This window comes from Halichoerus grypus, chromosome 12 (assembly GCF_964656455.1).
Source record: "Halichoerus grypus chromosome 12, mHalGry1.hap1.1, whole genome shotgun sequence".
NCBI lineage: Eukaryota > Metazoa > Chordata > Mammalia > Carnivora > Phocidae > Halichoerus > Halichoerus grypus.
Genome location: NC_135723.1, coordinates 39,784,817 through 39,806,758, shown reverse-complemented (window position 1 = coordinate 39,806,758; position 21,942 = coordinate 39,784,817). Strand labels below are relative to the sequence as shown.

General features: G+C 42.9%; 1 protein-coding gene across 7 annotated transcripts in view; it reads left to right on the top strand.

Annotated features, from left to right (window-relative positions):
- Positions 1-21,942, top strand: part of SLC25A13 (solute carrier family 25 member 13) — a 183,626-nt gene that overhangs the window by 123,489 nt on the left and 38,195 nt on the right. For all 7 annotated transcript variants that reach the window (XM_078059285.1, XM_078059286.1, XM_078059287.1 and 4 more), the window contains 2 exons: positions 5,274-5,326; positions 8,153-8,233. In XM_078059285.1, coding sequence (XP_077915411.1) covers positions 5,274-5,326; positions 8,153-8,233 — 134 coding nt within the window. The remainder of the gene's footprint in view (positions 1-5,273; positions 5,327-8,152; positions 8,234-21,942) is intronic.

The following is a 21,942-nucleotide window of genomic DNA, read 5'->3' as shown; positions in this document are numbered from 1 at the left end:
TCAGCATCTTGATTTACCAGTGAAGAACCTAGAGTTCAAAGAATAACATCCCCAAGATCACTCAGCAGGAAAAGGGTACAGACCTCGGATTCCAGCCCAGGTCTGTCAACCTCCAAAGCCCAGTCTCCAAGCCATTCATTTTGCTGCCAAGCCATTGGAAATAAATCGCTTCAATTAGGCCAGCATTATTAATGAGTTTCTTTCAGAGTCCCTTCCAACTCTGAGATTCTAGAATTCTGTTTCTAAAAGGTTTTTAAGTAAAGAATAACATAGCAGCCCTCTGATCCAGCACACCGCTCCAGGAACCTCTTTGGGGTGCCGTAGGGAGCTCACGTTGGAGGTTCCTGATGTGGGCTTAGTCCCCACACATCCAGTGCAGTTCTTGTTGGGTTGCACAAGGGCCTGGGATCAGAGGGGCTAGTGTGATTTAGATCTCAAACCTATGAAATTTGAAGACAAAATACTATATTAATAATGTACCCTGTAAATCTTTTCTCGCATTAGCAGCCTTCTGGTAAAGTTTGCCAAGGAAGCATTGCCATATGTGCTGATGGAGCTGAACTAAAATGAGAAGATTAGAAAACTAACCACACTAATAAATTTCATTTGAGGCAGTTGGAAAATAGACTGCTGTTTTGACAAGTTAGAAACAACACACACATCCATTCTCTGTTAAAATGAGTTTCCAGAATCCAACAGAAACATCTTATATTAGAAGCCTAATTTTTCTGCTGAGTTACCCAGATGTCAAACATATATGTACTTTAAACTTCACTGTGATCGTGTTGAAGTGCCGTAACAAGACTGGCTGTTTTAGGCATTACTGAGCCACATCCCCGCCCCCCCCCCCCCCCCCCCACAGTCAGGGAACCAGGAAGGTTCTTGAAATTCCCACCGCTGTGACTTTTCATTGTCCCACAGATCATGACCCTTTCCAGAGAGCATTTACACAGGGCTGCCAGTGTCCAGGTCCAAGTCCGTAGTGGCACTCGGTTCGGGTTGCAGTCCACAGCTGCCTCTGTTTCCCCACTTAGCCAGGGCAGTCACCACAAGAATGGTCCTTATCCAGTGCGTCCCCATGTGCCAACATCTGGCCCAAGTCTTAGGAATGGATCTGTACTTTGGTTTTATTCTTACTGAGTTGAAGTTACTCATTTAGTGAAACTCAGGGCCTCCTATTATATTACTTTAACCTCTTGATTACTCTCCCTGCCTTAGGTCTCTGCCCTTAGCATCTGTCCTTTACTTGCCTCTAGAACTTTTTACTCTTTGAACTTCACTCTTTGCTTTAAAAGCCACCCCATGTATCTGCAGAATTTGGCACAAGCTCCTTAGTGTTCCCCGGGGAGAGAAGCAGTATGATGCACCAGATAGGAGCACCCCCTCCAGCCAGACCGCCTGGGTTGAACCCATTCCCCCATCTAACAGCTGAGTGACCTTGGGCAGGCTCCTTAAAGTCTGTTTCAGTTTCTCTTGATGAGGTAAGAATAACTTGCACTGAGTTACTGTTTTGACTTGCGTGGATTAAATGTGTTGATTCGCCTAAAGCCTGTAGAATAGTTCCTGACATGTGGGAGGTGCCCCCGAATACTGGCCGTTGTCACTGTCACTACTGCGGTTACTTATCTCCAGGTCCGTGATCCAGCCACAGCCTTCAGTGGTCTTGCCCTAACCCTGACTGTGCCATGCTCTTCAGACTTGGGTGCTTTTCACTCACTGGCCACGGCGTCCTATGTTCTACCCACATCTCTTTTCTCCAGTGAACCTCTGCCTTGCCTTCAAGACCCAGGGTGCTCTCCTCCCTCTTCCTGGTTCTTTCCGCTGTGTTCACATAATTCTTTGATGCCTCTTGGCTCTGGTACTCACCACTCTTTTTTTAGGTGGTTTATCTCCCTTCGGGGGCACACAGAGATACCTAGGGGTTCCCTTTTCTTCTACACTGAGAATTTTTCTTGGGGCGGGGGGCGGGCACAGACTTTACTGTGTCCATCCCAGTTCCTTCCAGTCCCAGGTGCACAGAAGGCACTTGGTAAATGTTTGCTGAACAAATAAATATTTGCTGCCCTATATTTAGTCTTAAATACAGGGTTTTCTCTTTTGTTTGGTTTTGTTTTTGCTATTCACGGTACATTACTAAATTTATAGTGAGAAAGACAAATCTCGATAGCTTAAAAGGCTAGCTGAAGTGATTGTGTCTTAACACTGTAGTCATTTGGCTCCATGGGCTGTTTTTTATTAGTCATTTTAAAAGACTGTCACGGGGTAGTTACAGAGATAAGAGATCATCATTTAAATCACAGTGCTTTCAGCCCATCCATGGTTTTGGTCTACAATTTAATGATGAGAAAAATACATCTAGTGAGTAAATATTTAACAAAACATTTTGGTACTTGACCTGAATACAGAGGAAAATGGAAATTGTAAATGTTAAGGTGTAGTTAAAACAGTGCATCCCTATATTTTACCTGTAGAGATTAGCATTGTAGTTGTATAAAGTCATTAACAAAGCCTCTCTCCTCATATTAGAGACATCATATTCTGTCATTTGATATAAGTAAAAGATTCATAAGTGAATGTAGTCTAGGAGGAGAGAGTGCTCACTTGGAATAAGCACTTGCTTGGCCCAAATGGTTTCGTATTCATGTTTTCTGTGCTGCTCTGGTTCATTTAGATTATAAAGAGCATAGCCTGCCTCCAACTAGTGAGAGCAGAGTTTTGGTAAGAGTTTACTTGAGAGAGAAAGAAGACCGAGATCTGATTCCAGGGTAGGAATGTCCCTGGGACCTGGCCTCAGAGGGACCAGAAGATGGTCAGGGCCGCTCTCCCCACCTGTGCACCCTTCATGGGCTGGGTTCTGTCTCTTCGGTGTCTCTGTCGCACTGGCTTCACATTCTCTTCTGTCTGTCCGTCCACTTCTTTTCTTACACTTCTGCTCCTCATGCTTCATCGAGGCAGTAGGCCACCCAGGGTTTCAGCCGGCCACCCTCCCGACTCCACAGGGCGTCTGCTCCGTCTGTGCCTCTGTGCTGACCGGCTCTTCACTCTCAGGGCTCTGTCGCGATCCTGGATGAACACTCCCCACTGGCTCGCTACCAGTTCAGAGGTCCCGGGTTGCTGGACTCATGGCCTGTGCGTGTTTTAGGTTCCTTATCCTCGTGCGACCACCTGTGGGCCTGGGTGAAGCAGGATCCAAATATGGCAGCCTAGAAAAGACACTGCAAACTCAAATCCAAGATCAGGCAGGTTATGTACGTGAAGAAAGGCAGGGTGTGAGAGGCAGATACATGTTTGCCGTGGAGCACAGGATGGGTGAGTGTTGTCTAAAAACATGGACTCTTGAGGAGGAGGGCTCAGGTTGGAATCCCACCCTCACCATTTATTAGCTGCGTGATTCAGAATGGATGAATCTCTGTGTGCCTCAGTTTCCTCTCTGCAGGGTGGTTATAAGGATTAAATGAGTCAGTAAAGTGCTTAAGGTGGTGCCTGACACATCATAAGTAATATGTTAGCTGTTTTTAGGTCAGCTGTTTTTAAAGAACATTCTCATTAGCATCAGCATCCTTATCATTGAGTTCCACAGTGAAATGAGCTTTCTCCCATTTTTCCTAAAACATGAAGCTGTTTGTGCTTTTTGTAGAACCAGAGGCACAGAAAAACATTTCTCTCTTGTGAAGATAGCAGCAGAGCAAGAAAAATGATGAATGACAGTTGTCCTCAGTCCCATGTCGGCATTAGGGAGTGGGGGGCCTTAGTGAACCGATGCTCGGTCCTAACAGGCAGAGCCTCACCCAACTGGAGCAGATTGCCATAATGTCAAAAAGGCCGAGGGCTGTCAGATCAGTCCATCCATTGATTGATTGATCGATCTGTCTTTACATCTTAACAATAAGCTTGAATTACGTTTGAAACCTTGTACTACTCAATAAAACACATCTGCAGAATGGATACAGACAGCCCTCAGGCTAGTGACTTTTGGCCACGGGCTTAGGGAGATGGTGTGTGCCAGGCTGGTCTCTCCGAAGAGACTGCAAGTAGACCTTCTTAGGTTGACGAATTAGAAAATTGTTGTTACCAACAAGGGCTAACACCGTGAAGTCCCTCTCAAGGACAGCAGTATGACATGGGAGAACAATGCATTCTGATCCTCAAGGTTAGCTCACAGTGTGTTTCCAAGAAAAATCATCTGCCTTTCATTTTATTTTCTTAGAACAAATGAAAATGATCACATTTTTTAGTATACCTATATCGGTCTGCTCCTGTTGTGAGTGCCTTTCCCAGAAGCGGCCCTTTCCTGTCAAAGGCATCCTCTTCCTGTGCTCTGATACGTAATTCCCACTCAACGTACTTAAAACAGAACTTTTCACTTTCCACCCCAAACCTGTTACTCTCCCCAGGCTTCATCTCTCCCCAGGTATTCACATCAAACCCAGTTTTTCTTTGTCACACACACACACACACACACACTCCCTCCCTCCCTCCCTCCCTCCCTCCCTCCCCCCCCCCCCATGAGTATGTCCTGTCTTTTTACACAGCAGCCAGAGTGGTGTTTTTAAAATGTGAATTAGCATATCACTCTCCCGATGGAGGCTTGTAATTCCTTCTCATCTGACTTAGGCTCCTGGCCTACAATGCGGCTATAGCATCCGGCCCCGACCTGTGCCTCTCCTCGGGCCTGCTCTGTGCCAGGTGGCTCACCGATGTTCACCCTCATTTTTGAGCACACCGGGCTTGTTCCTATTCTGCTTTCTTTGCCTTATCTGTTCCCTTCCAGAATGCATTTTTCCCCAGTTGTCACGTCTTCAGTAAAGCCTCTCCCTTCCTTCCACCTGGGGCTGGTCAGAGCAAGAACCTTGTTTGTCTTGTGCTTGTCACCAAGTTATAGTTGCTAAATGAATGAATGGCTAAACTGTGGGCCTCCGGGGGTGGGCAGATGAGAAAAGTGTTAGAAAAAAATAATATAGTGGCTAAAGTACACTTATTTCACGTATTTAAGAGGCAGGAGGGAAAAGAACAAACTTATGGAATAATGAGATTTCCTCTATCACTAATACTGTTGATTTACCCAATGTGCAAACGACCCAGAATATGAGTGGGAATTTACTTGGTCCTGATGTGGCTCTTAGACACATCCATTTCGAGTATTCTCATTAAAAGTAATAGCCTAAAATCGCAGCAGAGATTGCCCCAGTGTTTAGATGGTGGTCCCTTCTTTAGAGTTGCTGATTTGTTTAGTTAACGGTAATTTATTTAATATACTTTTTGTTGCTTTTTAGGTCTGTTGCCACAGTTACTGGGAGTTGCCCCAGAGAAGGCCATAAAACTTACAGTAAGTCTTTTCAGTTGATGCTTCTTATGCAGAGAGTTTGCACACTCAGGAATCTAGCAGATATTCTTATGGGAAACAGCAAGTTTGTGTTTCCTCGGAGGTGCTAGCTAATTCAAACCTAGGCACTCGTCACACACAGTTTTTTCACCGTCCTCCACTGAACACTGAACATCCAAAAATGTGATGCTATATTTGAACAGGACTTGTGGTGGCTGCTACCACCACCACCACCATCAGCCACCACCACCACCACCACCAACCACCACCACCACCCACCACCACCCACCACCACCACCACCACCACCACCACCAACCACCACCACCACCATCAACCACCACCACCACCAACCACCACCACCACCAACCACCACCACCAACAACCACCACCACCATCAACCACCACCACCACCAACCACCACCACCAACCACCACCACCAACCACCACCACCACCACCATCAACCACCACCAGCCACCACCACCAGCCACCACCACCATCAGCCACCACCACCATCAGCCACCACCATCACCAACCACCACCACCAACCACCACCACCACCACCACCAGCCACCACCACCATCAGCCACCACCACCACCAGCCACCAGCCACCACCACCACCAGCCACCACCACCACCAACCACCACCAACCACCACCACCACCACCACCAACCACCACCACCACCACCACCAACCACCACCACTACCACCACCACCACCAACCACCACCACCAACCGCCATCAACCACCACCACCACCACCACCACCAACCACCACCATCAACCACCATCAACCACCACCACCAACCACCACCATCAACCACCACCACCACCACCACCAACCACCACCATCAACCACCATCAACCACCACCACCACCAACCACCATCAACCACCACCACCACCACCAACAACCACCACCACCACCACCACCAACCACCACCATCAACCACCACCACCAACCACCACCATCAACCACCACCACCACCACCACCACCAACCACCACCATCAACCACCATCAACCACCACCACCACCAACCACCATCAACCACCACCACCACCAACAACAACCACCACCACCACCACCACCAACCACCACCATCAACCACCACCACCACCACCACCAACCACCACCATCAACCACCACCACCACCACCAACCACCCACCAACCACCACCACCAACCACCACCATCAACCACCACCACCACCACCACCAACCACCACCATCAACCACCACCACCAACCACCACCATCAACCACCACCACCACCACCACCACCACCACCAACCACCCACCACCAACCACCACCACCCACCACCACCACCACCACCACCACCCACCACCATCAACCACCACCACCACCACCACCCACCACCATCAACCACCACCACCACCACCACCCACCACCACCAACCACCACCACCCACCACCATCAACCACCACCACCACCACCACCCACCACCACCACCATCAACCACCACCACCACCACCACCCACCACCATCAACCACCACTACCACCACCCACCACCACCACCACCACCACCACCACCACCCACCACCATCAACCACCACCACCAGCCACCACCATCAACCACCACCACCACCACCATCAACCACCACCACCATCACCAAAGTGGCAGCAGCTGCTGCTAAATTGGCCTCCATCCCTACCAGATGTATGGTACATGTATGTACCTGTATGATCTGTTATTATTTAATCTCCAGCAAAGTGGGACCGAGCATTTACAGATGAGGAAATGGGGCCCACAGGGTTTCAGTATTTACCTGCATCCACACAATTCATGAGCGGAAAGATAAGAATCCAAAACCAGCTAGAATTCATTTTTCGGATATATTCTATAAGCATCTGCCAGGCCACCTGTTCAGGGGTCTGAGTTCTAGTTGAAGTTGATCCTTTATCCAGTGCCAGGCTCTCGTGTGATAGATGGGAAATATTCAGTAAGTTTGTGGAATGGACAGATACTGCTGTTATATCAAGAAGGTTTATAAGGCCCCAGAAAGTTAAACTCCAATTTTAGATTGGGCTCTGTAGCCTTGGTGCCTGAAATTCTTTTACTTTGTTATTGTGTGGCCTTGGAACAACTCATCTTTTCTGGCTTGTGTCTTCCAAAAATATGATTGATTTTTAAGATGGCTTGTAGTACATACCATTTTGAGTACATTATACTTAACTAATTAATTAAGGTTACTGATGTTGAGAATTCTTAAGATACTAAATTTTTAAGCTGAAAAATATGCTTAGCCAACTTCGTCTTGGTGATGTGTTTTGTTTTAGATTAAATTTTGTTAGCAGACATGAAAATGATTTTTAATCAGACTTGGTAAACCAGTTCTTAACTTCTAAAATGTATGTTTTTATTGTGTCCTTGGTGTCAATACGTCTTTCTTATGCTATTGTAATTGGCGGACATATTTGCATTTTTTAGGCTGGTAAGCCATTTATCTTTTTTTTATTTTAAAGACTTGATTTTTAAGTAATCGCTACTCCCAACATGGGGCTGGAACTCACAACCCTGAGATCAGGAGTCACACGCTCCACCCACTGAGCCAGCCAGGTGCCCCTAAGCCATCTGTCTTTCAGTTTCTTTCTCCCGGAAACATCAGGAATACTTATATATATTTTACCTTTTAAAAAGTACATATGTGCTATTAAAGGCACTTCTCAAACTCTTTTAAGATCCTTAATTTATTCAGTTTATGATTACTTCAGTATACTGACAGAGAAAAATAACATATTTACCGTTGTATATGTGTTTAATGACTTTCTTTATATTTTTCATCAGCTTCTGTAAATATTTTTCTTCAAGGTGAATGATTTTGTGAGGGATAAATTTATGAGCAAAGATGGTTCGGTCCCACTTGCAGCAGAAATTCTTGCTGGCGGCTGTGTAAGTACCTTTTGCATAACTCTGCGTTGAAAAGACTTGTTTCCCATGCATACCCCCACCGTGGTAACCTAATGTGGACTAAGGCTTCTGTTCAACCACAGATCCTGTGCAAGGGCAGAGTCTTCTAGGGCCCGAGAACCATTCCTGAGATGGAAGGGTAAATGTTTGTGATCTTACTGCCTGTTAAGTCATGCCTGTTAAATCCGTCATTGCTTTCGGTTGGTTCTGTAGTAGAAGTGATTTGTGGCAGAAAGTGTTTGGCCTTTGAAAGAATCTTTGCTAACCTTTTCCTAAAGTTAATTTGTAGTACATTCTTTCCTCATGGCACCCTCTGCTGGGTCAGGCACTAAAATTTGTAGTTTGGAGTCGGCAGCCATAGCCCTCTGCTTTGCTTTGCCTTCCACACACCAGCACCTCCTCAAGCTTCCCTGTGCTTCTGGAAAAAGGATGCTGGAAAACAACTGGCTGAGTGTGTTCCGCATTGTCGAAACCGCTTGGAATGAGTATTTCTTTATATGGATGAACAACCTGCATCTTGTTCTTAAGCTCAGCAAAACATGATGTCTCGTTTTATCTCATGTACAGGTTTGTTCATGTGAATGCAAATACTTTAAGTAAATTAAACTCTTCTACAAAGACTGGTGCTATTTGAAGATAAGGTTAGTTAAATAAACAGGCTTTGATCACTAGGACAATACAGTATTGGTATATTTTTCATCTAAACCTGTTTCTTTTCTTATAAGAAAGATGAGGTCACTTATTTTTTTAGTTAGCTTGTTCTGTGCAGGAAATGGCCTTCATAAAATAATCTTTTCTTGAAAATCATTGCGTTTCGATGCTGGGTAAACACCTGAGAATATTAAACCTTTGTTTGGAAAGGGCTTATTGTCCTGTCTGACTTTGAATGGGAGCAGGAGCTAAGAAGTCCTCGTCCTGGTCATTCTGAAGAGATAGACGGAATTTGGCTCTTGCCTGACTCTCTTTCTGTTTGATCACTGACCTGTCATAGATGGCCAGGTAGGGTCCCCTTGTCCTGTAACTTTAGGAGCATTCAGGGTGGAAAAAGGGAGGCTTTATTGTGCTAAATAAAAAGGGCACCCAATAATAATCAAAAAGAATATTATTAGGAGGTGCAGAAGCTGCTCTTCCCGTAAGTACGCTTCATTTGAAACAACGGGAGTGTCCGTTTGAGGCACTCGGTTTTCTCATGTTAAAGGGGCGCGTCCACCGGCTGTCCCTGGCCTGGCCTCCAGGCTGTTGCACGGGTGTTTCTGTAGGTCAGGGGGGGTTTGTTTCTCTTAAAAAGTTAGGTTGTAAACCTGCTGGAAAAGACATGATTATATATCTCTGTCAGAGTTTAAAATGTGAAATTAATTATGTGATACTGCTCCAGATTTTGGCAATAACCTGGAGGTTTATTATCTTTTTAACGAAAACATTTTGCCTGCACGTGGGTCTGGGAGATGGGTTGTGGCACGTATTGTCTGCCGTAGGTGGTCTTGTTTTCTTGTCTGTGGTCGCCCATTTCAAACACAAAGCACAGGTTGGCATCAGAAGTGGTGCCTAGTTACTGTAAAGAGGTGCAGCCCTTCTTCAAGCCTGATCTAAACATGGGCTTAAGATTGGAGCCACTTGGGTTTTGCAGCTACTTAAAGTATCTGTGAAATGAGGTTTGCCATCCTTCATCTCAAAGGCGGATAGACCGTGGTCCGCGGTTTTCAAACCTCCCTTTCGCTCCCCCCCCCAACACTGCTTTAAGAAGTCAGAGTTTATTTTTCAAGTGAACAATCCTGTAGGTAGCAAACAATGCAGACCCTTCAGCTCGCTGAGCAGCGGGGTGGATGATCCCATTCTCAGTGTGTTTTTAAATCAGCAGCATCCTCCTTTGCTGCGACGGAGTTTCCCAGCCCTCGGAGCCAGACACACACCTTAGACAGTCCGCGTGGGCTCCCCAGGCTAGCCTCTCCAGTTGGGAATACAGAGGCCTTTGAGAGGCTGGGTCACATGGCCAGCTGTCCTTCTTAGTTCACCCAAGCGTGCCAGGCTCTGACTTTTAAGTCCCCGCGGAGCCCCCCTGGCCCCTGGCTTCATTATTACCGAGAATTAGTACACATGGCTGACTTTTCACTTGTAACTGAAGCTGCTCATTTCTTTGAAGAAAGCTTTTTCTGTTTTATAGTTTGTTTTTTGCAAGAACAGGGAGAATACGCAGGGAGGTCTTTGTCTCGTAACCTTCACAGCACTTGGCAAAACTAATAGTCTGTTTTATTATATTGTTTCGGAAAAACGACCACAGTGATAGTAAATTTGGAGGAAAATTTTAGAAGAAAAAGAGAATAAAATTAATCCCATTCATTAACTTACTTTTGATTATAGCAAAACCTGTAACTGTGAAGACATTAAAAAAATCTTCTGTTTCATTGATGTGTATAAAAGGGTCAAATCTGACTTTATTTTTAAAGTCATTGTTTGCACTGAGCTTAGTTTTGGTTTAGACCACTGTTAAAAATTTGACTTGAGCTTTCTGAGCATTTTTGTAGATTCACGCATAACAGTAGTGATATATTCAGCACAGTTCAAGACCAAACTGAAATGCTGTGCCTGGGGTTTACAAACTCTGAGTCTGAAAAGTTCTTTGTGGTTTGTGTGTACTCCGTACATTGGTTTGCTGTGCGCTGTATTAGGCTAGTAGTTGTAGGAGTTTTGACAGAGACCCAGATCCTCAGGCATCCCTGCACAAAATATATATACCTTCTGTATCTTTCCATCTTTCCCCTTCTTGGGTCGGAAGCTCAGTGCCTGGAGGGGGACATGATTAGGGACCACTGTCAGTGACGGTGGAGCTCACAGGAAATGTGGCAGAGGAGAAGGGGCCTGTCACTACCCATTTCCTAGTAGGTTCCCAGTGAATTTAAAAACTGACATCGTCTCTCACCGCGTTGTTACTGATGCCTGCTGCTGCTTCCACCTGGTGATGCCGTGTGCTCTGAAAGTGGCAGTCCGTAGTTCAGCAGAACAAGCGTGCGGGGACAGTCTCCTCTGCTTCCGGTGAAATAGAGGGTTGAGATCCTGAGGGGTCTGGGATCTTCCGGTTTTTGATCCTTTGATCTTAATAAGTCATCAGATAAGGAATTACAAGTGGTGCCATGACTGGTTTCAAGGAGAATATAAATATGATGAGTAACTTAGTTGGCATGAAAATAAATCTACACTGAAATGAAAAGAAATGAAATAATATTCACCAGGGGAAAAAAAGGTAACCAAGTGTAAACCTCTCTCTTTTAAAGTTCATATTTAGTAAAAATTATTTGCATACCAATAGAAAATGATAGTATTCTGTGATAATTTTTAGAAAGACAAGTAAACATGCTTTTTGAACAATAATCCTTTGACAGTAGGCCCCCGGTATTTTTTTTCTTTTGAGATCCCTACACACAAACAGATGCACGTGTGTGTGTGTGTGTGTGTGTGTGTGTGTGTGTGAGATACATCTAATGCTTATGGCAGTTTATACTCATTTCAAGTGGCAGAAATAATTGATGTGCTCCGTCACTGGTTTGGAAAAGGACTGGTGAGGCTGTGGCATGAAGAGCAGTCTTAACTGCAGCCCCTCCAAGTACGGCCCTGTTGCTGTTGCCTGTATTCCCATCATTACGGTGATCCCCATATGCATTAGTATTTTTATGCCTGTGTGTTAGCTGTGTATCAGATACCATTTTTCAGGCAAGCTTTTATCACTCACCTTTTTTACATCACATTCAGTTGCAGTTAATCTTTATTATTTAAAAAACAAAAAGGTATAGACACTGATGTGCCTACCACTTAGGTTAAGATGTCAGACTCGACAAATGCAGCTGGAGGCCCTCGCATTTCTGGCGTGATAGCTTTTCCCTCCTTCATCTCCCAGGAGATAACCCTATCCCGAAAGTGGTGGGGTTTTCATTTCCATGCATGTCTTTATACTTTTTATAAGTATATCCCTGAGCAATATAAATGTTTGCTTTTGGAGGCTTCATTCTATAGGAACAACTCATGACTCTTACCTTGATGCCTTCACATTTTTTCCCCCCGCTGGTGCAACTCATGTGCTTTGCTTGCAAGAAAAGAGTAAATGGGAATATAACATTCAAATGTTGTAACGTGGCATACAGTGAGTATGCCTGTTGTAAAAGTGTGGATTTACAGGATTTTATATAGATATAATTGGGACACTGTATTTATTTAACCAATTTTTTGTAACTTGGAGTTTCTTCCCTAGACCTTCCCCTAGTCCTTTCCTCAATTTCACCATTTAAACTCATGCCCAACACTAAGTAGATTTAAAATTATAACCCTCCTCACTGCCAACATACATGCTCCCTATCTGCCTTACTGTCCCCACTCCTTCCCTCCTCCCTAATGGGAATGATTTTAGTGTTTCTCCATCACCGAGGAGGATAGGTATTTTGGTTATCTACTATTGTATAACAAGTCCACCCTAACACTTAGTGGCCTCAAAAGCAATTTATTACCTCTTACGTTTCTGTGGGTTGACTGGGTTCAGCTGGGTGCTTCTCATTTGTGATCTCTGTGTAGTTACAGGCAGATAGCAGCTGGGGCTAGAGTCATCTGAAGACTTGACTGGGGTGGATGTCCAAGACGACTCACTTGTGGCCAGCAGTGATGCCAGCAAGGCCATTGTCCAGAGCACCTGCTGCGGCTTCTCTGCGTAGCTTGGGCTTTTCAAACCTTGGCTGCTTGATTCTAAAGGGGGCTTCCCTAAAGTACGCATTCTGAGAGTCCTAGCAGAAGCTGCAAGACTTCTTAGGACCACCTAACTTTGACTGTCACTCCTGCTGGATTCTTTTGGTGAAACAAACCACTTACGCCAAAGTTCAAAAGGAGGGAAATTAGATTTTTACCTTTCAATGAGAATAATAGTAAAGAATCTTTAAACTATCTCTGGAGGGTTCAGTAGGCAGTATTGTAGGACGAGAACATCCCCATTGCCCTCTACTTTATGACGATTTCATTGTTAATCCGATGTCTTCTCCGAGGATCTGTTGAAGATTCTAGAACCCATTCCTGCTTCAGATTGCTTTCGGCTGCAGGGGCCAGAAACTCATTAAAGCAACAATAGCAAAATGAAGGTTTATTGTAAGGGTGTACATGCAATTAAAGGCTCTTGAAAACTGAGGCAGTTCTGGGAACTGGCTACTTTCTGCATTTTCTCCTGTTGGCCTTCTTGGTCTCTCTCACAGTGACTTTACATCTCTCCACACGCTTTTTTTTAAAGATTGCATTTTTTTTTCAAAGCAGTTTTTGGCTCACAGAATTGGGAGAAAAATACAGAGATTTCCCCGAATACCTTCTACTCCTACACATGCATAAACTCCACCACCATCAACTTTCCCCAACAGAGTGGTATAATTACTACAATTGATGAGCCTGCATTGACACATCATTATCATTCAAAACCCATAATTTGCCTTACGGTTCATTCATGGTGTTGTACATTCTATGGGTTTGGACAAATGTATAGTAACATATATCTATCATGTTAATAATCATACAGAGTATTTTCACTGTCCTAAAAATCTTCTGTGCTCTGCCTATTCATCTCTCCCCTTCTCTTCCACCCCTAGCTCTCTTCCAATGATCTTTTTACTGTCTTCGCAGTTTTTCCTTTTCCAGAATGTCCTAGAGTTGGAATCACATAGTGTGTAGCCTTTCCAGATTGTCTTCTTTCATTTAGTAATATGCATTTAAGGTTCCTCTGTGTCTTTCATGGCTCGATAGCTCATTTCTCTTTAGACTGAATAATATTCCTTTGTCTGGATGTACCAGCAGTTTATTCATTCTCCTACTGAAGAATATCTTAATTTCTTCCAGGTTGGGCAATTATAAATAAGACTGCTATAAACATCCTTGTGCAGGTTTTTGAGTAAATATCAAGGAATACAGTTGTTGGTTCTTAAGAGTATGTTTAGTTTTGTAAGGAACCTCCAAACTGTCTTCTAAAGTGGCTATGCCATTTTCCATTTCCACTGGCAACGAATGAGAGTTCCTGTTGCTCCACATCCTTGTCAGCATTTGACATGGTCAGTGTCGTGCGTAGCTTTTTATTTTGCTGATCCATTTCTTCTCTTCCTCACGGTTTCGACTTCTTCTAGAATTCCTTCATATTCTTGCTGGCCATCTGGCCTCTGTCCCTAACAGATGACCTTCAGCTTCTTTTCATCATCAGCCCCAGCTAATTAGTACAGGTAGCTCAGTTTTGTTTCATTTTGTTTTTCATTTAATTATTAAGAGAGGAAATTTGATTGGCAAGCATCAGCTTTGTGTGCCAGCCTTGACTCATGACCCCACCCATATATTAATAACTTTGCTTAACAAAATCATTTGTTCCCACCATCTGTAAATGCATTCAAATACTTCTTGTATTTTGGTTTTAGCTTGAATCCTGTAAGTATCTCCTGAATAATAATGTATGTAGTTCTATCATAAAATATACCCGAAGGCATATTCTTTATGATTGAGCTTGAAATCCCTTGAGGTTTCAAACCAAGTCAAGAAAACCAGAGAGAAAATTTCCTCATGTAATGAACACATATGCTCTGATATTCAGCTGGTGAGTCAGATTGCCTGAAGTGGATTAAGTCCTACTTCTGCGATCTTTCTCAGAGTTTTCTGTGAGATGTGGTCTCACAGGGTAGGTTTCTTAAGTCAGAATTGTTACTTATGTGTGTAGGTGTCTGTGCACATACCCTGCTTACAAATATAAAGTGATGTGAGGCGCAGTCATTAGGTTCAGTTTCTGTGAGGTTGTGCCTGTGTGACACGTCAAGTAGCCAAGATTTATTATGCATTATAATGATGCTGTGGAAATACGGTTATTATTTTTTTAATGCTTGCACCTTAATAGTTCACTTCTAGTTTAATGAAAATCTAATGGTTAGTTACATTGTTTTCAGATGTTGTCATTGTTAATATTTGGAATATTCTCTGGGAAGTTTTTCTGCATGCCCCCAAAAATGTAAGCCCATATTGTATACCTACCAGTCTTCCTCCCTCCCTCCCACTGCTTCCCTTCATTCTTCCTTTCTTTCTTTTTTTCTTTCTTTCCTCCCTCCCTCCCTTCCTCATTTGTCAATGGCAATTTCTAGTTTGATGGATGACTTCCAACAAGATTGAAGTGAATGAAATTATTCTTGCTTTCATAAGCTTTACATCATGTACATTACTTTTCATTTGTTTCCATATATTTACAAACTTAAAATTGTACCAAACACATATTTTAGCCAACATTTTCTATATTTCAACATATGTTAAAATTGTGCCTTTTAATTATGAAAAAAATAGCCATATTCAAGCTAAGGTAGAAAACAAAGCAAAAGAAACTGGCCATAATTCTTCAATTCTCACAGTGTAAGTTTTTTTAATTTGTACATATGCTTCATCTCTCTCTGTCCACTCTGTTGACTCCAAGACTTAGAGACTGTGTCAGGTAACGTGTGGTCTGGCTTCGCCACTTAAGGAGCTCTTCCTTTATAACTTTGTGCTGTCAGCTCCTTGCATCCTGGGGATCATGGGTAAATGTTGCCTGTACTGAGACATCTACAAATGCTGAGAGAAGGATCCATGTCTCACTGTTATGCCTGGATGCCTAGCATTGTGTCTAATATATGGGAGAGGCTTAAAAATATTTATTGAATGAATAAATGTTTGACTAAAAGATGTTGGTAATGAGGGCAGTAAATGTAGGGTAGTGATTGATATACTGAGTTGCTGTTAACTTGGATACAGATAGTCATTGAAGAGACAGTAATTCCAGGGATCAGAGTGTGAAGGAAATGATGGACTTTAGGGATAGCTGTAACATGCCTACACATACATATCTGGATGTTTCTTTCTTTTTTCTTTTTAAGATTTTATTTATTTGTCAGAATGAGCAAGCACAAGCAGGGGGAGGGGCAGGCAGAGTGAGCAAGGAGCCTGACTCGGGGCTCGATCCCAGGACCCTGGGATCATGACCTGAGCCAAAGGCAGATGCTTAACTGACTGAGCCACCCAGGCATCCCTGTCCGGGATGTTTCATAAGAAATGTTTTCATACCTCACTAAAGGAACTAACCATTAAAAAGATTCTATTTATTTTATTTGGCTTCATTCCAATCCCCAAATATTTACAGAACCTTAGGAGCAGAAAGAATATAAAACACTTAAAACACCTGGGGTATTTAATATAGCTTATTTATTATTGCTTATGTTGTTAGTAGAAAAGATTTTATTGAATGGTTAATATGTGAAATTATCATGTCAGAATCATGAAGGAATCACACGAAAGAGTGGCTTTAAAACAAAAGAGACTAACAGTGAGATCCCATTACACACCTATTAGAATGGCTGAAGTCTGAAACATTGCTGATGAGTGTGTGGAGCAAAAGGAACTAATTCATTGCCAATGGAAATGCAAAATGGTACAGGCACTTTGGAACATAGTTTTGAGGTTCCTTACAAAACTAAATTGTAAGATCTGGCAATTGCAGTCCTTGGTATTTACCCAGAGGAGTTGAAAACTTATGTTTTCAACAAAAACCTGCACAAGGATACTTATAGCAGCTTTATTCATAGCTGCCAAAACTTGGAAGAAACCAAGATGTCCTTCAGGAGATGAATGGATAAATAAACTGGTATAGCCAGACAAAGGGGATATTATTGAGTCTAAAAAGAAATGAGCTATCGAGTCGTGAAAAGACTTGGAAGAACCTTAAATGCATATTAGTAAATGAGAGAAGCCAATCTGGAAAGGCTACATACTGTATGATTGCAACACAGAATCCAGAATAGATAGGACATTCTGGAAAAGGGCAAAACTATGGAGACAGTAAAAAGATCAGTGGTTGCTGGGGGTGGAGGAGAGAGAGAGAAATGAATAGGCAGAGTGAAGAGGATTTTTAGGGCAGTGGAAATACTCTGTGTGATATAATCATGGTGGATATATGTCATTATACATTTGTCCAAACCCATAGAATGTACCAGGAATGAACCGTAAGGTGGACTGTGGACTTTGGGTGATCGTGATGTGTCAGTGTGGGTTCATCAGTTGGAAGAAATGCAGCATCCTGGTGGGGATGATGGTGGTGGGGAGGTTTGCATGTGTGGGGGCAGGGGGTGCATGGGAAATGTTTTTGTAAACCTGAAACAACTCTAAAAAAATAAAAGAGCCAGTAAGTAGCAAAAGTTAACCACGACAATCTCGAAGTTGGAGGCTTCGGAGAAGCCCGTGAGGCGTCTTTGTCATAGTGTGGCCAGAATGTCTTCTGGGGCCTGGGACTAAGGCAGGGGGCTGCAGTGAGAACTCTGCCTGGCTGCGTCTGCGGAAGCCTGTGCTCCAGACTTCAACTGGGCTTGGAGCACACAGAGCTGTCTGATGGCACCCCGCGTTCATCAGGATGGCCTGCCTAGCTAAGGTGGCTCCGAAAGGTCTTCTAGTAGGGGAAAGGCCAGCTGGTGAGAGGCCCTGAGCCAGCCTGATGTCTGTTTTCTCCCTTTTCCTTCTGTGACAAAGTCTCAGCCTTGTTGGACTCAACACGGTTCAAGCACTGGGCCACCCTCCTGGTTATCTAATATATGGGGGAGGGGTTTGTTATGATGTGAAAATACAAAGAAAGATTGGGCTACAGCTTTCATAGACATTGAAGGTCTGTAAATCATTACATGATTCTGGTAGTAGTAGTCAAAATAGACACGTATCACCGACAGAGTCCAAATGTGAACATACTTGACAGGTCTGTAACTTAATTGCTTTTTAATGTCAGTCAAACAGATTCCACTTTGGTTTCTTGGCCAAGCTTCTATAGGCCCTATTAAAATCCTATGAAGTTGAAAATATGATACTTAATACTTGTAAAATGTGTAAACAGCGTAGCCTTTTTGCTATGTAGTTAAGAAATTAAGAATAGGAAATTTTAATTTGGTGTCTCTCAAAAACAAGTGGTGAGAATCTAATTCTCTTTTACAATTTCTTAATGGTCTAGTTACAGAGTTTTTACTAAACGGCTTAGTTTACACATCAAATCAAAGGAGGAGATCCTATATTGTTTCATGTTTAGAGACGTGCATTTAGTCTGATAGTCTAACCAGACATATTAGTTTGCTAGGGCTGCCATAACAAAATGCCACAGACTGCATAGTTGAAGTCCTAGAAATTTATTTTCTCACACTTAGGAAAGCCAGAAGTCCAAGAGCAGGGTGTCTGCAGCTTGGGTTTCCTTCTGAAGAATCTGTTCTTCACTTGCGGACTGCCGTCTTTTCTCTGCGTCTTCACATGCTACCCTCAGTCTGTGTGCTGCCCGTGTTTTCATCAACTTTAAAGGCTCCAGTCATCTAGAACAAGGGACCACCCAGATGACCTCATTTTACCTTAATTGCCTCTCTTCGGCCCTATTTCCAAATATAGTCACAATCTAAGGTATAGGGTTAGGTCTCCAACATAGGAATTTTTGAGGGACGCAATTTAGTCTATAACACTAGGAGTTAAACTAAAGGTTCTTTTCTCAACTTGCAGCAAGGACTCAGCTTCTTGATTGTAGCTGAGGGATGACGTCTCCTTTGGGCACTGGGTCCAGCACTGTCCCTTCAGAGCTGGTAAGAGGGTGAGGGGCCTCTTGGCTTCGTGCCCCCTCACATTTGCAAGCTTCTTTGTGAGCTTGTTGAATTCCTGTCTTCAGTATTGCCAAGTACCTGACTGCTGTCAGCTACTGTATTTTAATTTCATTCATCCACTGCTATTGGCTGAATATTTTTTTTATACCTCTGTTTTGTTTTGTTTTTTAAAGTAAGCTCTATGCCCAGTGTGAGGCTCGAACTCACAACCCCAAGATTGAGAGTCGTGTGCTTCACTGACTGAGCCAGCCAGGCACCTCCCTGTGATCTTTCTTTTTTCTTTTTTGAGAGAGGGTGAGAGACGGAGAGAGGGAGAAGGGGCAGAGGGAGAGGGAGAGAGAATCTCAAGCAGACTCCCCATTGAGTGTGCAGCCCGATGCAGGGCTTAATTACATACCCTGAGATCATGACCTGAGCCAAAATCAAGAGTCAGACACTTAACCAACTGAGCCTCCCAGGTGCCCTTCCCTGTGATCTTTATATACGATGAAAGTACCTATAACACATACAAATTATTTTCATGTCTCCATGTAACATTGAGTTAGTAAGAGATTAAATAGAAAATATCTTGAAGCTTCGATTTCTTAAGAAATCTTTGTTTTTCAGTTTATCTAAATATCAAATACTGTCATCACTTGAGCATTCATTTTACATGTAACGTGCATCATTAGACATTTACTAGTGTAGACCTTTTTTATAGTTACAATTTTATTTGTATCCAAATAATCAAAATAATGTATTTGGGTTTTAGTTTAAAAAAGCCATATTCCATAACTTCATATTAATCTATTTTTGACACATGTAAGCACACATTTTAGAATGTCAGTGTGCAATTAGATATTCTTAGCACATGTCATTTGTGAAAAGCACTTTAAATCTAAGTACATTCAATTGAGCATAATTAAAATATCAAGATACACATTCTTCATATACATTTTGCCACTTAATTTTTTAAGTAGCTATAAGTATCTACCATGTGAATTCAAATTAAAGGAAGGTGATTAAATACAGTTATATTTAATGCTTTTAGTTTAAAATATAGCAGGAATTATGCTATGTTAAAAAAAATACACTGCTGTGTTTTCTGTGGACAGCAGATTGATGACAGGATTGTTTTTTGTTTTTTTTTTTAATGCAAGGCTGTTAATAGTTTCTGAATATTCTCAAGACTGTTGCCTAGAATGGTTTGAGGGGGTGCAGATCATATGAAAGCATGATTTTTCATCTTGTGAGTTCTTTTGACTCAACTCCCCAGGTCCCGAGAAAGAACTCTCAGGGACACTATCTAGGTTAGGAAAGAAGCTTTGGAGAAGGACTTGTTTAGTTCCTAACAGGTGAAAGAAAATGGATCCTGGAGAAATATGAACTGGAGCTCCTGAACCAATCCTTTAGATAATGTATTAAAGCTTTGGCTCTTTTCCATAGCTTAATGATAAGCAGATAGCCTTGGCAAGTCATTTTAAGGCATATGACTTTAAAACCTCCTTGTTCACAATTACTGGACCTAAACTATGGTAGGATCACTTTAGTGTGAAGGTCACTTCCTTGGAGTACTTGGAGAAATTGGACAATGCATTAGAGTCCTAGGGATGTTGCCTTTCTATTTGATTTCTCAAAATTCTGTTTTTAAAAAGTAGATTCATCACTTCCCACAATAAAATTACCTGTGCAACATCGGAAGTGTCAACAATGAACTTCATCATTACATAACATGGCAAGAGGAATTTGGGTGACAAAATTGTGAGAAAGAAGAAGAAATCAAGATAAGAGTAGCATCTGGTCAGTGAGCAAAAGCTGGGACGGAAGCCACATTTCAGGTTCTTTGCAGACTCTCTAGCCCATTTCAGAGAAGGGGGGTATTAGAGGGGGAAAAAAACCTGTAATTTTACTTTGAGCCATGAGGAGTGTGTCCTGTGAAAATTAGAGCGTTTGGAAATAACGATGCTTTGTGTCGCTAGAACCCTATTCCTTTGAGAAGCGTGGTGCTTAGGCTTCATGCTGACATAGTTGTAGCTTCCACAGTTCCATGTCCCCTTCTGGTTGCTCTCAGCCTTCTTGATGCAGAGGTGAATTTATGAAGATCATGCATTATATAAAAGAATCACAACCGCTTCAACTGTCCTGGAGACGTGAACTTTGATTCGTGTTGGTAGCAGAATGGGACATCTGGCATTGACTTGGGACAGCTTTAAAGGTCAAAAACATTAGAAGTTATCTTGGATGGAAAGGGCATTTGTGTGGCTTTCCTTGTAGCAGTCTTACTACCTGGTCAAAAGAACATGCCCTGTTCCTCATTTTCGGCAGTGGGGAGCTTTCGTGCTGTACCCAACCTGGTCTCTTGTCTCCGTTCCTTCTGGGACTCATTTTCAAAGTGGTTTGCTGGTGTTGGGGACAGTCCACAGCTGAATGGAGGTGCAGAAACCAGTCCCCCCGACAGAGTGTGGTAGAAGCTATGCTGGTCAGCTAGCCATTGCTGATTCAGCAGCTCCTTCCTGCAGCAGGACAAGACGAACCATTTCTCAGTAACAGAAGTATTTCAGAATTAAAAGTACCCACATTTTGTTGAATGTCAGCTTGAATTTAATTGATAAAGTTAAATGAATTTAAATTAAATAAAAACTCTCCAGTTATGTTGAGCACCTCTCTATCACCCATCACTAGGGGAGATTTTTTTTTTTTTCCAAACTTTTTTTACTTGAGATTGCTACTTCCTGGAATGCTCAGTATCACTGTGCTTTCCTCAAAAAGAAGTTTTAATTTACAGGTTTCTAGGAAAAGACAAAATGGGAGCTCATTTGTACTGGCTTTGAGGGCATTTGGTAAGCTAAATTCACCTAAACAGAGTTCTGTCCTATATTTGTTAATGGTGGTCAGTACCATCGATTGAGTAGCGTGCTGGGCACTGGGGTATGTGCTTTATGTGCATGCTGTCGTTTAATCTTCACATAATCCTATAAATAACTTCTAGAACGTGTGCTCCGTAAGGGTGGGGATCTTCCTTAGTTTTGTTCACTCTTACACAGCTGCTCTAGAGTGGACACACGAATTTCTTTAAAAAAAAAA